The 17,061-nt window shown below is 43.7% G+C and overlaps 1 protein-coding gene across 14 annotated transcripts in view; it reads left to right on the forward strand.

Annotated features, from left to right (window-relative positions):
* Window positions 1–17,061, forward strand: part of pdlim5a (PDZ and LIM domain 5a) — a 264,895-nt gene that overhangs the window by 16,126 nt on the left and 231,708 nt on the right. For 11 of the 14 annotated variants that reach the window (XM_043674410.1, XM_043674419.1, XM_043674422.1 and 8 more), the window contains exons 1-2: window positions 3,448–3,550; window positions 4,699–4,829. In XM_043674410.1, the coding sequence (XP_043530345.1) occupies window positions 4,734–4,829 (96 nt within the window). In that variant the 5' untranslated portion in view covers window positions 3,448–3,550; window positions 4,699–4,733. Of the gene's footprint in view, window positions 1–3,447; window positions 3,551–4,694; window positions 4,830–17,061 lie in introns of those variants that run through there. The other 3 variants (XM_043674411.1, XM_043674412.1, XM_043674413.1) reach the window with 3 other exon arrangements.

Consider the following 17,061-nt stretch of genomic DNA (forward strand, 5'->3'; position numbering starts at 1 on the left):
CTATGGCAATTTAGCATGGCTAATTCACCTAACCTGCACATCTTTGGACTGTGGGAGGAAACCGGAGTGCCCGGAGGAAACCCACACAGACACGGGGAGAATGTGCAAACTCTACACAGACAGTCGGCTGAGGTTGCCCCTATCACATTATCATATGCCTTTTGTCAGCAGGAAAAAGTAATGTTTTGTTGAAATTTCTTTTTCCTCTTACTCATTTTGCAAGAATATCAATGTAAAAGGAAACAATATTTTATATTGTATGAGAGGAGAGTGCTGATTGTTTGACAGGTTGGCAGAGGCAACGCCATGTAGATAGTGTCATTTACATAAGAACAAGGAGTAGGCCATTCAGCCCCTCGAGCCTGCTCCACCATGATTCGATATGATCGTGGCTGATCTCATCTCTGCCTTAGTTCCACTTTCCTGCCTGCTCCCCATAACCTTTCAATCCTTCAAGTTAGATCATGGCTGACAATTAATTACAGAGCTTTGTTTGCTAATCAAAGCAATGCCCGAAGGAATGAACCAATGAATGACTACCACTTGTTTTGTAAGTTGGAACAGGCGCAATTTGTGTACAAGATCAAAGATCTGCAAAGATATACATAAATCAATAACTGATCCAGTATCCATTGCCACTTGTGGAGAATTTCCAAATCTTCTCCACCCTTTGTGTGTAGAAGTGCTTCCTGATGTCTTTCTTGAACGGCCTGGCCCTAATTCTTGACTATGCCCCTAGTTCTAGAAACCCCAACCAGTAGAAATAGTTTACCTTATCTACCCTGTCATTTCCCAGTAATGTCTTGAAGACTTTGATCAGATCACCCCTTAACATCTAAATTCTAGTGAAAATATGCTGAATGTTTGTGTAATCTCTCCTGATAAGATCACCCCTGAAGTCCAGGTATCATTCTTGTAAACTTACGTTGTACTCCCTCCAAGGCAATCCATCCTTCCAAAGGTGTGGTGCCCGGATCTGCTCACTGTACTCCCATTGGGGTCTAAGTTGAAACTTTATTGCTGGAACAGCACAGCAGGTCAGGCAGCATCCAGGGAACAGGAGATTCGACGTTTCGGGCACAGGCCCTTCTTCAGGAATGAGCAGAGAGTGTTCAGCAGGAGAAGATAAAAGGTAGGGAGGAGGGACTTGGAGGAGGGGCGTTGGAAATGTGATAGGTGGAAAGAGGTCAAGGTGAGGGTGATAGGTCGGAGTAGGATGGAGCTCTTTCCACCTATCACATTTCCAACGCCCCTCCTCCAAGTCCCTCCTCCCTACCTTTTATCTTCTCCTGCTGAACACTCTCTGCTCATTCCTGAAGAAGGGCCTGTGCCCGAAACGTCGAATCTCCTGTTCCCTGGATGCTGCCTGACCTGCTGTGCTGTTCCAGCAATAAAGTTTCAACTTTGATCTCCAGCATCTGCAGACCTCACTTTCTCCCATTGGGGTCTAACCAGTGCTCTGGATATAAAGACCGGTATTCCATTGGCTTTTTTGATTATTTTCTGTATCGAGAGTATGGTGCTTGAAAAGTGCAGCAGGTCAGGCAACATCTGAGGAGCAGGAGAATCGACATTTCGGGAATGAGCCCTTCATCAGGAACAATGAAGGGCTTATGCCCAAAATGTCGATTCTCTTGCTCCTCAGATGTTGCCTGACCTGCTGCACTTTTCCAGCACCACACTCTCGACTCTGATCTCCAGCATCTGCAGTCTTCACTTTCTCCTGATTATTTTCTTCACCTGCTTGTCATAGTTTAAAGATCCATGCACCTGAACCCCACTATATTTAAGTTCACACCACCTAGAAAGTACCCTCCCCTATCCTTTTTTGAACTCCATCTGCCACAGTTTTACCCATTCACTGAATCTATCAATAGCTCTTTGTAGACAGTGTAGGTGAGAGCATAAAATTACAATGCCAATCTAACTTTGTTTCTTCAGCCTTCTGCTTGTCTACCTAACTTTGTGTCATCAATCTCAACTACGGTCAACCCCTCTGTCAAATGGAGCCAGTGTAATCAAATCAGTTGTCACCTCCTGAATCAGAAGGTACAAGTTCTGCTTCAGGCTAACACTCTACTGCTGCAGTACCAAGGGAATTCTGCACTGCCAGTGATGCCATTTTTCAGGTGATACAATTCAACTAAAGTATTTACCACAAATTCAGGGGCCATTAAAGGTCATACCTTTATTCAAAACTGTTCTGTTCCTTGGTGCAGGGGAGAATCCTCTGTCACCCTCTTGTGTGTATCACCCTCAGCATTGCCAAAATAAGTCATCCTCTCGATGTTCTCATTGCTGAGAATGTGATACTTTGTGAACAGACCGCTTTGTTCTCAGACTGAAGTGTAGTCACTGTTGTGATCAAGTCTCCATAATCTTACCAGACCATAAGCACTGCTCTCTCACTAGAGAGAGACATCTGGTGGTGGTTTAAACTGAGGGACACCACACCTCAGGTGAGGGGAGAGGTTGAGAAGGAGAGTTCTTCATGGTGACCTCAGCTGGTAGTGAGAATTGAACACATGCTGTTGGTATCTCACAGCATCGCTGGTACTATGGGCAATTTAGCATGGCCAATCCACCTAACCTGCACATCTTTCAACTGTGGGAGGAAATTGGAACACCAGGAGGAAATCCCCACAAATACGGGGAGAATCCACACAGACAGTCACCCGAGGCTGGAATTGAACTTGGGTCCCTGGCGTCATGAGGCAGCAGTGCTACACACTGAGCCACCGTGCCAAAAGCAGGTATGTGGCGTTATGGCACAGAGTGGCCATGATCTCTCTGAATGGTGGAACAAGCTTGAGGGGCTGAATGGCCTACTCCTGTTTCTATGGGTACCTTCATACCAGAGTGTCTCATATTGTGATGCTATGTAACGTTTATAAATGTACAGGACTTTCTGATTTGGAATCAATGCTATAACACAACAGGAATGTTCAGCAGTTCACATTGATGTCTGATTCAATGATATCACTGTTTCCAAAACAAAAATAAAGAAACCGGGCTCAAATGAATTTGTGAAAGAACTTGACAAATTCTCTTTACAAAGTCATATGAGACTTGCTCATCATAGATTTAACAGCCAGGAGGCTATCCGTAATCTCATTGATATCCCCTATTGGCTCTGCCAGACAAATGGGTTCTAAAATTACATTTATTGTGTTGTAAGGTGGTTGGGACTGGAGTTTTGACAAAGTGTATAAGTGCTTACTCTCTGGATCACAATAGGATGTTGAGCCTTTTTATTTTGTATTCTCCTGCTGAGGTCAGAGAGATCAGAGTGTGCATTCTCTCAACAATGTTTTGTATGTACCCACTGTTCTGTCATGGTTAGTCCTCAAATAAAATGGAACCTTTTAAATTGGTCACCTTGCGTCATGGTGAAGCCCTGAAATACTTTGGTGTAATCTTACAGGGGCTTCCTTTATATAGCAGGTGCTGGCTGCCAAACTTTGTGCTGTTTTATTCCTTGCAGCTTGATAGCAGAGGAGCACACAGTGTTGTCTGCTGTTGAGACCAATTGGCTGTTGCTCTCAGCAAGGTAAAACTTTTGCTTTATCAAACAATTGAAGTCAGGCTTGGCATGTTTTTTGTTGTATTAGGATTTAATTGACTGGAAAGAAGAGGTTGGGAAGCAAATTTTGGCAGTAATTTTTGTCAGGAAGTCTCTGTTATCAGTTGCATGATGTTTCCTTGCTCATGGTCCCAATTTCCAACTCTTTCATATAATCATCTTTAACAGTAGTTATAAAAAGGCGTACGATAGTGTTTGACAATATATGTATAACTAACACTGTCATTCACATCCATTCTGTGTCACCATCTGTCTGCAGTAAGCATGGAAACCTCCTGTATTTCAACTTAGTCGGACCGATTTACTGCCATGATTCAGATTGAATATATGCCTCATGTGTTTAGTTGTCTTGTGTGTGTTTCTGCATATCATGTCTTTTATCTTGAATGGTTAAAGTTCCAGTAATTGGGCCTTATTTAATGCAAGGAATGTTCAGACGTTTTAGTAGAAAATTGAGCTTGTTACTTTAAATTAGTAAATTAATCTAAATTGCTAGACCCATCAGCAAAGATTGAACAGCCGGAGGCTCTTTTCTCTGGCAAAGAGGAGATTGACAGGGTGACTGGAGAACATTGCCTTTTAAGATTTATGAAAGGGTTTGATGGGGCAGATGATGTGGGTAATGCCAGAACTGGTGGGTCATAAACTTATCGGAACCACTAAACTCCAGCGAGGAGTTCAGAAGAAAGTTCTTTAGCAAAAGAGAAAATGTGGAATTCATTCCTGAAGGGGGTGGTTGAGGTGAATGGATGTGTAGATGCATTTAGAGAAAGTCTCAATAGGTAAATGAGGGTGAAAGGAATAGAACAATGTGCTGATGGAAGGAGATCAGGAGGAGGTGTGAGGAAGATTATGAGAGACATGAAGACCTGGATGAACCTCTGAGGCTAAATGGCTTTTCGGCAATGCAAAATCTTTATTCATGCAATTACTCTAGCTTTAAAAAAAATTACTTTAACTGCTTATGTGTCTGTCTCACTCTCTGTGTTTGTCTCTCTCTAAACCATCCTATTGTGTGATCAAGGGCAACAATACAAATTTGTTCAGTTACAGTGTACATCCATATTCAGTTGTACTAATTTTTGTTTTTTTTTTCCTTTTCTCTCCTCAGTTAGTTGACTTAGACACTGGTGTGTGAAAAAGCCAGATCATGAGTAACTACACTGTCTGTTTGCAAGGTCCAGCCCCATGGGGCTTCAGACTTCAGGGGGGCAAAGACTTCAACATGCCCCTGACCATCTCCAGGGTAAGTATGGTGTCTTTACCTCTTCACTCTAACTCCACTGATGCCATGTGTTTATTAAAACTGCTACCACAAGCATCTTGTGTAGGAACAGCATGACCAACATGATGAGCGGTTGCTGGGATTTAGAGGATTGGTAGCTTTCTTTTGGGTAGCGAGTAGATCACTTTATAGCTTCAACCTCTTGTTCTGTCTTTCCTACTGAATACCCTCTCAATGTCTTTTTGGCATTTCATTATGCCAAAATTGGCTTTCACCAGAATGTTCCCAAAGGGACGGTCTCTTGAGTTGTCCTATGGCAGTGCAAGCTCCAATTCCCCATACGAATTTTTTTTTTAATATCCATCATTTCTTGGTGTTTTGGAATGATGGGGAGTCTAGAGGTTAATGGGAAACGGTCAATAAAATCAAGTTGAGGCTAAAACTGGATTGGCCATGATCTTTATTGAATGGCAGAGTGGGCTAAAGGGGCTGAATGGCCTATTCCAATGCCTGCTTCATACTTTTTTTAAGTATTGATGGGCGAAACATGTCTCAGTTGGAGATTGGTAACAGAACTTGGTGCGAATGTCTGCACTTGAGTCGTGAGCTTTGGGTGAAATAGCAGATGATTTATCACATGACCTGTAATTGCCATTCTCGTCACACATTTCACCTCCACTCCTCCTCTCCAATGCCGACATAACTCACCTAGCAAATGCAGGGGGAGAGAGGGTTATTGTTTAATCTCCCAAATAGCTGATGATCATCCCAAGGAGATTAATCTTGAATTCCCGGAGGTTTCAGGACAGTCCTGGAGATTCCAGGCAGAATCCACAGCATGTCGGCAAATGAGCTGGTATGGGTACTTCACCATACCTGTTAGTGGAGTACTGTTGGCATGTCTTAGTTGGTATAAGTGTATATTATCTTGGCATGCTGGCATAGAGAGAGCCTTCTAAGTGTTTTGTTTGAGCTGATGCCTTCTTTGACCCTGTTGGCATGTTTGAGCATCAGTACTGGGACAGAAGCTTCACCTGATCCCAGTCTGAATTTGGTATGTCTACCAGACCATGCCACTCGCTGGTACAATACTAGTCAATAGAATGGCATCTGACAGTGCAAACAACATGAATGTAAAATGGCTCTATTTTTCCTTGTATCCATCTGCAAGACTTGGTAGAGGATATGGAAGAGCTAAAACTAATTTTTTAAGTTTTTCTTTTATGTTTTCTTCAAACTCTCCAAAACTCTTTTACAAGATGGAAATTTATCCTCTTTTCTTAAAACTAAAGTAGTCTGCTCCTTTTCATGTCCAAATCAGTTGCTAAGCAGCCAAAGGCTTAAAATAAAGAATGTGCATTTCTATAAAGTCCTTTCTCGACCTTGGGTCATCACCTTACACATGTTTTAAAGTGTGCTCCCTGTTGTAATGTCAGGAAAGCTCAGATGTTGTGTTCATACAATGAGCCAGCAAGGTCCTATCTTGAACCCTGAATGTGCTGTGTTAACTATCGTGAGCCAGATCTGTTGCACATTGATGGTTTAGATATTTATTTCAAAAGATCTTTGAAAAGATACTTTATGGTTTTTCTTGGTGAAATAAGTTTCATCCATGTACAATAGGTCATTTCAAATATGCTGACTGTTCCTTTTTATGAGAAAGCTCTCACTGGCTGGGCAACATTGGTGGGCAATCACAAAATACCACACTCCACTTTTAGATTGAAGTGTGCATCATTGCGAATGGGACTAATATTAGCCAGAAGCTGTGGAAAAATTGAACAGATAGCCACATCATGCATGCAGGCTGAAATGCTGCAGAAACTCTGTCAGGCTCTCTCTTCCCCTGCCCTTCGAATATTGGCAGCTCGTGTCTCCAACACTGTTGTGAATGACGTGTGTTGTTCTAAATAAAGCTTTCCAAGTTTCGAATGAGTGGGCCTGCTAAGTTGACAGTTTGTATTTCCAAATTCTTTCCCTTTTGGAGCGCGGGGTGCATCAGGCTACAGCTGGCTGGAAATGCCTGTCTAGCTGCTCTGAATGCTCATTACAGAGCTTCAGGCTGCACTCACCAGATTGGGCACAGGTTACTTTCTTGTTCCTCTCTCAAAAGGGCCCAGTGTTTCTGGGTGACCTTTTCTGGGCCTCTTACTCTGTCTGTGTCAATTCTGTTGCAACTGCCTTGCTGTTGATGGATGGATTGATCATAGGTGTTAGAGTAATAAGAAAGAACTCTCTCATTTATGCACCTCCTTCCCTGGCCTCAGGATACCTCCACTTGCTTCACAGCCAATCAAACTCTATTTTGAACTGTCCTCACTGTTGTACTGCAGGAAAGCAGCGCAGCAAGCTCCTGCTAACAACAATAAAATTGGTGACGAGCTTATTAATTTTGATAGAAGGATAAACGTTGGTGAGAACAAGTAGTGCTGTGCTATCCTTTCTATATCTATCTGAGACGGTAGGTGGAGCCTCGGTAAACTATCAGCATGACACCCATCAATGACCCTCATGGTGTGGGTGACAATTGGTTACAGAAATCGCCATCTCCTTTGTTCGCTTTTTCTATTTGTGAATTCCAAGATGTTCTAAGATCTGTGCCTCTGAGTCAGAGGGTTGGAAGTTCAGCCTCCCCTCAGGGATTCTCGGGCAAGGGTGTAGGCTGACCCTCCAGAACAGTACTGATGGAGTGCTGGATGATGTGAAAGATCCCATTGTGCTATTTCCAATGACAACTGGGAAGATAACCCTAATGTCTTGACCAATGTTTATTCCTCCACCAACTACACAAAAAAACAATTATTGGTCACTATCTCTTTGCTATTTGTGGGAACTTGCTGTGTGCAAATTGGCTTCATGAATTACACCAGTGACTACATTTCATAAGTGGTTGATTTGGTTGTATCTTTGGATGGTCTGGAAAGGAACTAAAAATAAATAATATTTTGAGAGTGCTCCAAGTTATGAAGCTCATTTGGAGAACTGGTACAGCTATAATGGGTTCTTTCTGTGCTGTAACATTTTTTTGTGGATCTGTGACTTTATTTGTTCTTTGCCAAGTATTTTACCTGTCTGACGCAGCTTATGGGAACTGACCTGAAGCTGAGTAACAGTTGTTCACAAAGGTGTTTTGGGGAAAGTTAATAAATTGGGAGGATTCTGGGCATGGTTGTTTCTATGCAGCAATGGAGCTTTGGACTGTGGGAGGAAACCAATGCAGACACGGGAAGAATGTGCAAACTCCACACAGAGAGTCGCCCGAGGCTGGAATCGAACCTTGGTCCCTGGTGCTGTGAAGCAGCAGTGCTAACCACTGAGCCACTTCTGTAGGGGTCCTTTATTTTGTTCTTTGTGTTTCATTGTGTAATTTAGTGAATAATTTTTTTGTCTGTTTTAAAACCTGGTAGTCAACCTAGCTAACTTACTCTGGGTAATTTTCACTCTCCATTTACTGAAACAAATTTCAGCACACCCAGATTTTACTTGTCATAATCACATCAAACGTGGAATACAAATGTGTCTACATTATATTTTTCCTTCACATATCGCGAAGCAGAGATCTCCATCTGAAATGTAGGGTTTATCTGGGTATCCTCTTCTCCTTTTCTATTCTTTCAAAATGTGGGTTTGTCGTTCTGTGATGTGGAATTCCCTGTTCTAAAAGAATCTAGCCACGCGTTCTGTTTCATTAAAAAAATAAATTGGGACAGAGACAAGTTTTCACTTTGACTTTTCATGGCTAACACTTAGTTCAGAGTTTAATGCAGTGGTTATGTCTTCTCGCTCCTGAGCTGTTGATGCCAGTTTTGGTAAATATAGGTATAAGAGGCATTGTGCCCAGTGGGGGCCTATTTATCAAACAGAGCAAGTGGCTGTCAGACTTCTACCGCTGAGTACATTTCAATAGGGGAAAACCTATTGTGAGATGCTCAGTGATCTAATGAAATTTGCTGGTTACTGGAGCATTGTTCAACAAAAACCAAAGGGAGGGAGTGTTGCTGGGATTCACTAACAGCAATGCAGCAAAGAATCAGATTATACTTATCCCACTGCAGCCTCTTGAATCTCCCTAGTCTTCATCACGTTATCGTTGACAGCTGCGTCCTTAAACCCCTCTGCCTCACTATGTGTCTCTCCTCAATTTTTATTAGATGCTCTTTAGAACTTGTTCCTAATATTTCCGTGTGTGGCTGAGTGCCAAGTTGGAATTGAAAATATTGCTGTAAAGTGCCTTGGAATGACTTATCACATGATCGAGGTGATGAGAGTCCAAGTTGTTGCCCTGGGGATCTGTAAAATTATTTTGACTACTGTATCAAACTGGCAATAAAAATGCATGTTTGTTAAGTACCATGGTAATGTGTGGGAAAAGCGTAAGTGACCAGACTTTGGAACTTGGTATTGGTTTGGTTAATGTAAATCATTATGGAACAAGTTGGCCGTGTTGTTTGAGACTAGGCAGGCTTGTGCCTGATGTCGTTGGTGTGGTTGGAGAGTTCATTGCTTTTATTTGTCATACACAAGGTTCGTGACAGTGCAGATACTCCACAACCACCTGATGAAGGAGCGTCGCTCCGAAAGCTAGTGCTTCCAATTAAACCTGTTGGACTATAACCTGGTGTTGTGATTTTTAACTTTGTACACCCCAGTCCAACACCGGCATCTCCAAATCATGAATAAATGCACTGATTTTTACACCCTGAGATACAAATCTCTACGTCATTGCCCACCTCTTGTTCCATTTGTGCGAAGGTGGTGGTGAGCTACCTTGAAACACTTGTTATGGACTCGGCCAGACCACTCAAAACATTCTTAAGCAGGCAGCCCAGACCATAACTTAGCAATGTGTCTCAGTAAGTGGACAGTGAAAATTACCTGGAGTAAGTTAGCGAGGTTGACTATCAGGTTTTAAAACAGACAAAAGTTTATTCACTAAATTATGCAATGAAACACAGAACAGAATAAAGAATCTCTACAGAACTCAATCTACCCAAACTAGACTTAATTATGCTGTTCTGAATATACATAACAATCCCAATAAGCAAACCCCCCTTAAAAAACAGTATAAATTGAACAACTGCTTTTGGGTTGAAGTTAGAATGGCAGAAGGAGGGAGAGAGTTTCACAACCTATTTTCACACAGCTAAACTCCTAACTAGTTCTGGACTGAACTGCACAGCTGGAGAGCTGACCACTCCCCTTTCATTGTACAGGTCACTTCGAAAACATGACCACTTTGGCCTGAAGTCTCCTCTGTTTACATATAAACAAAAGGCCTCTCAAAATCCTATTTCATCTCTGGAACAAGCTAGTCATCTTGGAGCTGGGAGAGTGTTATGACCCCTCTGACAAAACCCAAGGACACAGTGTCCTTGAGAAAAGGAACAGCTTTTAGAGGAAAGGGACCAGCTTTGTGACACGCTGCAATCCGTTTAGGTGTAGGTGCGAGGGAATCCCAAGATTTTGATTCCCTGAGGGAATGACAATATATTTGCAAGAAAGGATGGTAAGCGGCTTGGAGTGGACTTGGTGATTAGATCAGATTAGATTAGATTACTTACAGTGTGGAAACAGGCCCTTCGGCCCAACAAGTCCACACCGCCCCACCGAAGCGCAACCCACCCATACCCCTACATTTACCCCTTACCTAACACTACGGGCAATTTAGCATGGCCACTCACCTGACCTGCACATCTTTGGACTGTGGGAGGAAACCGGAGCACCCGGAGGAAACCCACGCAGACACAGGGGAGAACGTACAAACTCCACACAGACAGTCGCCTGAGGCGGGAACTGAACTCGGGTCTCTGGCACTGTGAGGAAGCAGTGCTAACCACTGTGCCACCGTGCCGCCCACTGGTGGTGTTCCAATGTATCTGCGGCCCTCTCTTCTTTCTAGATGGGGGTTTGAAAGGTGCTGTGCAAGGTGATGTCTGTGTGACTATGACAACAATTTGCATTGATCAAGTGATGTTTCCAGCTCACATCCACTGGGGGAAACTAATGCACTCAAGCCTGAAAGTTAAGGGGTGGATGGAGACAAATACCTTCACTGAGGAAACTTTGGCCAACAACATCCTAAAGTGGGAGGTTTTATGAGGCATTTTAACAAGAGAGCGAGCGAGTAAGGGAGCAGCGATAATTATAGGGTGAATTCCAATATTTATGGTGCAAGTGGCTGACGTCAGAGCTGTCAATAATGGGGGAAAGGATATCAGGGCTGTGCAAGAGGTTAGCATTGTTGGAATGCGAAGGTCTTGGAGGATTGTAGAAACCAGAGCAGATTACAGATAGGTCAGTGAGGCTTTGAAAACCTCATGTGCTTCTTACTCCAACAAGGAGAGCTCCAAAAGCAAGCCCAGTGTCGAAAGTCAGTGCCATTCGTTTGCCAGAGTTAAGCATTCATTCTGTTGTGTAGTTAGGCAGGTATTACCCATGTAGTGCTAATGAAATGGCAGCGCTATGAATCAGTCAGCTACCGGATCAATGCTTATATTTTGAGAAGGGAAAAACCATCACATACAATTATTTGCTGTTCCATTCCATTAAATCAATACATTCTAAGAAAATAAGCACTTGTCTCTTATCACTGCTGTAATGTGGTGTGTTCTTTGAGATTAAAGCAGAGACGTTTTTCTCTGTGTTGGTCATCAAAGACTCATCTCCTACATTAGGTCACAGAAGAAATCCTGCCTGCTGCAAATGATGTTGTTTAGACAGCCCGAGCCGCTTTATACATTTGCCTTTCCTCAGCATGACTAATAATCGTGGATCAGCCGCACCCAGCCTTTCATGTATTTTGCCTCGAGTCAGCAGAATGTACAGAACAATACAATCGCATTATTCTTTTTGCTCCGGGTCTGTCTCCCTCCCTACGTGGGTGGATGTGAGTCTCAGTCTCTCTGAGACGTTGTTAGTGTCTCTGTGTTGCTTTTATCCAATTCAGAATTACAAAGTATTGTGTTCTGCTTTTATGCTGTGTCGCTGGTGTTGTGTAGCTTGTGTTACCAGTGTCTGACTGTCTTGTTACCTGTGTGCATGAGCTTTGGTATCTGACTGTTGAACCTTTTCACTTTGCTCTTATCATTTCTTCCAGATATAGTTTAAGCAAGGGATTTGTGGATCTGTGTCAACTAAACATGAAGGTGGCACGTGAGTGCTGATAGGTGTTTTTTGTTACCAAGGTCAGAAACAAGTTCAGGATTCCAAACTGAAGCACATGTTTTGGTTTTGGAACTGAAAACAACCACTTCATCAGATTGGATTGTGTGAACACTTCACAGATCTATTGCCTTCCCTCTTCATATTCATGAGCTTCATATTAGTGTTCAGAGAAAGTCTCGATGCCAGATACATTTCCATCCTTGCATTTGAGTTAGAGTCCTTGACTCTGGCTTTTAATTTTGTAATAATTTTGAAATTTTCTCCATTCAACCAAGTGTGACACAACAAGGGGTCACCAGTTGTTTGGTTAAGAGATTTGTACATTGGATTGCAGTAGGAAGTTTTACATCAGTCCCGTGGGATAGGAAACATTTAGAGGACTAAGGGCCAAACGGAGGAAAATGGGACTAGTTCACTTCAGGAAAACTGGCCAGCGTGGACGAGTTGGGCCAAAGGGTCTGTTTCTGCGCAGTGTGACACATCAATTTGCAATACAGACTAAGCTTTTAAACTTTGATAGATCTCTGTCAGTGCTTATTCTCTACATAAATTGTCACCCAGTCTTCATTCAAACCTACACATTTTTGTTTTCACTCATGTACTTGTCTGGCTTCTCCTTAAAGGCATCAATATGATTCATGTTCACAACACCCTGTATATAGTGAGTTCCCCAAACTCATAATTCTCTCTGGGTAAAGAAGTTTCTCTTGAATTTCTTCTTTGATTTATTGATGGCTACATTTGTATTTATGGCCTCACTTTCTAGTCTCACCTAGCCAGTGGGCATCTATCCTGTCACAATTGCCCCATCAAGTCTTCTCAGGAGAGAGGAGACCTGTAGTCTATTCTTTATTTCTGATAATCTCCAGGAAGCTGAAAATGGCAGAATGATTTTTTTAAAAACAGGCACGTGTACAATGCTAGAATTGGAGGAGCTTCGAGGTCTTGTAGAATTGTAGGACTAGAGGTGATTACAGGGAAATGGTAGCTTGTAAAATAACTTTTAAAATAGATCCTCTGACTGAAGTAAGGAGTGGGTGTAATGGGTGTGCAGGATTTGGAGTTGGCACATGGGCAGCACTATTTTGGGTGAGTTTACTCATACTTTGAAGTTGCATGGTTTACGTTATGACTCTCCTAAGAGCCAATCAACCCCCTGTTAACTTTAAGGCTTGGAGCCATTAGTTTTCCAGTGAATGTGGACTAAAGTATGTTTTGATGTGTGCCTCACTACATTCCTGCCACTCCCTTCTTTCACAAGAAACATACCCTTTGGCCCAACTTGTCCATGCTGGCCAGTTTTCCTAAACTTGAATTAGCCCCATTTGTTACCATTTAGCCCATATCCCTCTAAACCTTTCCTATCCATGTACCTATCCAGATGCCTTTTAAAATGTAATTGCACCAGCCTCCTCCGCTTTCCCTGCAACTGGAAAAGATGCAAAACCTACTGGTACACCACCCTCCTCCCCTCCATCCAGGGCCCCAAACAGTCCTTCTGGTGAGACAGAGGTTCACCTGCCTCTCCTCCAACCTAGTTGACTGCATCAGGTGCTCCCGATGTGGTCTTCTCTACATAGAGGAGACTAAATGTAAACTCGGGGCATGTTTTGCCAAGCATCTCAGCCAGGCCCATAGGGGGTCGGCCTGACCTCCCAGTCACTGCCCATTTTAATTCCCCTTCCCACTCCCTCTCCGACATGATAATCCTTGGCCTCCTCCATTGCCACAATGAACCAAACCACTAATTGGAGGAACAACACCTCCCCTTCCGCCTGGGAAGCCTACAGCCCGGAGGACTCAACATTTTTAGTTCTCCAATTTCAAAAAACCTTCCTCCCATCCCCCGGCTCCCTTCCCAGACCTTCCCCCTCCCTTCCACCACTCCCAGCCACCTACTGGATTTATTCCTTCCATAGACCAACCAGGTTGTACCTGACTTCACCTATCCCCCTTCACCACCCTGCCCCCGTTACCCCCTTTATCTGCAACTCCCCTCTACATCAACCCCCAGTCCTGAAAAAGGGTTACACCCGAAACGTCAACTTCTCAACCTCCTGATGCTGATGCTGCCTGCCTTGCTGTGTTCCCCCAGCCTCCTGATGCTGCCTGCCTTGCTGTTTCTCCCAGCCTCCTGATGCTGCCTGCCTTGCTGTGTTCCCCCAGCCTCCTGCTGCTGCCTGCCTTGCTGTTTCTCTCAGCCTCCTGATGCTGCCTGCCTTGCTGTTTCTCCCAGCCTCCTGATGCTGCCTGCCTTGCTGTTTCTCCCAGCCTCCTGATGCTGCCTGCCTTGCTGTGTTCCCCCAGCCTCCTGATGCTGCCTGCCTTGCTGTGTTCCCCCAGCCTCCTGATCCTGCCTGGCTTGCTGTGTTCTTCCAGCCTGCTGCTTGTCTCCTCTACTTCCCCTGGAAGATTGCTCTATACGTGCCCCATCCTCGACCTGCAAAAGTTGCCCTTCAAGTCCCTTTTTAAATCTTTCCCTTCTCACCTCAAGCCTTGATTCTTTATCTCCTAACCCCATCCCCTCAAACCATCTCCTCCACCCAATTCCCCTCTCATCACATGATTCAGAGAGAGAAAATTCATGTGCAGTAAAGTTTGTAAATTGAGCCAAAAGTCTCGTCATTCGCTCTGTGCAGATTCTGGACTCTGCAGTTGTGCATGTCACAGGCTGAAGTGAAAATTTTCCAAGATTTTCACTGCAAGGTACAGAGGGGCTTCCTCTTTTGCGATGTTGGTGTGTGCACTTGGTTTCCAAAAGAATGTCCTGTCAGCAAGATTCTGAACTGTACAATGGTTGCCTTCTCTCCTCTCCTGTAATACATCCCTAATCCTGACCCTCCCTTAGCATGGCTGTTTGATGAAGGTCATAAAATTAGACTTGTGATGGGCAAGTGAGTAGGAAATGCTCCCGGGTTGGAGATCTGAGGGGGTGGCGAGATTGAGATAGGCAGATGTTTGTTCTCTTCAAATCCAAAACGTCATTTCACTATCTCGTCGAGAAAGTATTTCATATTTGATTTGAATGGAAGAAAATATACGTTGACATCATTAGTAGTGTGGTGGACTTACAAATGAGGGAAGAGTTCATGTAATGTTATTCTTAGTGTCCCTTTCAACCTTTCCAATTACAATCCTTTTTTTTTAAGATTTCACAACATCAGTACAGTGTCTGGTTTATGACTTGACTGAATTGAATGTGTCAGGCAGCTTAAAACCTGGGAATAAACGCAGTAAATTCCAGCATGGAACTGAGAGGAAGGGAGCTGCTCTAATTTTTTCATAATGCACCCAATTTGTCAACGTGCACAAATCTTTCAAGAACAATTTTCTTTATCTCTGTTTAAGGGCAGCGCACTGGTTTCTTGTTGGGCTGTTTAATGTTCTGTGTTGTCAGTCTTTTAGAACTTGTGGATATTGCTTGATTGATGGTGATCTCCTAATCTTTCCAATGGTGTGGCTTTTGTTTTTTTTAGCAGTGCTGGTTTTCTGTGTTCTTTTGATGTTGGATGAGAACAGTTTCGTGCCTGGGGACTTAGGAGACCCTCCTTGAGGGAAAGGAGTTCACTGCAGAAAATGGCACTTGTGTTGAGCCTGTTCAGATGTGGGTGAGAGTGTCAGTTCAGCTTGACCCTTTGCCATCCTTCCTCTGACCTTTACAGAGATGCGGTTGTGGAAGGTTCCAGTCAAAAGGAGCATGTCTTGAATGGTCGCATGTAATAATTGGTGTGTGAGTGAACATTGTTCTTGCTCTTTATCATCTTGTGCTCTCAGTTAAGAGAAAGTATTAGGAGGTATATTGCTTCTCAGAGCGTGCTGTGGGGAGGAAAGAGTTGTGTTTAAATGTTTTCCCCCCCTATTCATATGTGGGTTTAACTGGTTGGGCCAGTATTTATTGCCCATCTCTGGCTGCCCTAGAGAAGGTGGTGGGGAGCTGCCTTCTTGTGCTGTAGGTTGACCTACAATGCCCTTAGGGAGGAAATTCCAGGAATATGACCTGACAACAGCGAAGGAACCGTGATATATTTCCAAATCAGAGATGGTGAGTGACTTGGAGGGAAACTTGCAGATGGTCATACCATTATACCAACAACCCTTTTCCTTCCAGATGATCATGGTCAGAGGTTTGGAAGGTGCTGTCAAAGGATCTTTGGTGAATTTCTGCAGTGCATCTTGTAGATAGTACAAACTGTTGCTACTATTTTTATTTCAGATCATCAGCATCAACAGTTTTTTGTTTTATTTTCGTATTCCATTGCACTCCCAACTTGTGCCTTGTAGATGGTGGACAGGCTTTGGGGTAGCAATGGTCTCAAGGTATTATTGCTGGACTATTAATCCAGAGATACAGGTAATGTTCTGGAGTCCAAGGTTCAAATCCTGCCACAGCAGATTTTGGAATTTTATTTCAATAAAAGTCTGGAAGTAACGTCTAATAATGATGGTGAAACCATTCTCAACTGTTAGAAAAACCCATCTATTTCACTAATGCCCCACAAGGAAGGAAATCATCATTCTCCTCTGGTCTGGCCTAAATGTGACTCCAAGCCCACAGCAATGTGGTTGGTTCTTAACTGCCGTCTGGGCAATTGGTCAATGCAGCTGAAAATGTGTTGCTGGAAAAGCGCAGCAGGTCAGGCAGCATCCAGGGAACAGGAGAATCGACGTTTCGGGCATAAGCCCTTCTTCAGGAATTCCTGAAGAAGGGCTTATGCCTGAGACGTCGATTCCCCTGTTCCCTGGATGCTGCCTGACCTGCTGTGCTTTTCCAGCAACACATTTTCAGCTCTGATCTCCAGCATCTGCAGACCTCACTTTCTCCTCAATTGGTCAATGAATGCTGGCCTAGCTAATGGTGCCGAGATCCTATAAATGAATGAATTACAAAAAAACATTGAGTTACTCACTCAATGTGGGCGGCATGGTGGCACAGTGGTTAGCACTGCTGCCTCGCAGCGTCAGAGACCCGGGTTCAGTTCCCGCCTCAGGCGACTGACTGTGTGGAGTTTGCACGTTCTCCCCGTATCTGCGTGGGTTTCCTCCGGGTGCTCCGGTTTCCTCCCACCATCCAAAGATGTGCAGGTCAGGT

The sequence above is a fragment of the Chiloscyllium plagiosum genome, chromosome 32 (assembly GCF_004010195.1).
Source record: "Chiloscyllium plagiosum isolate BGI_BamShark_2017 chromosome 32, ASM401019v2, whole genome shotgun sequence".
NCBI lineage: Eukaryota > Metazoa > Chordata > Chondrichthyes > Orectolobiformes > Hemiscylliidae > Chiloscyllium > Chiloscyllium plagiosum.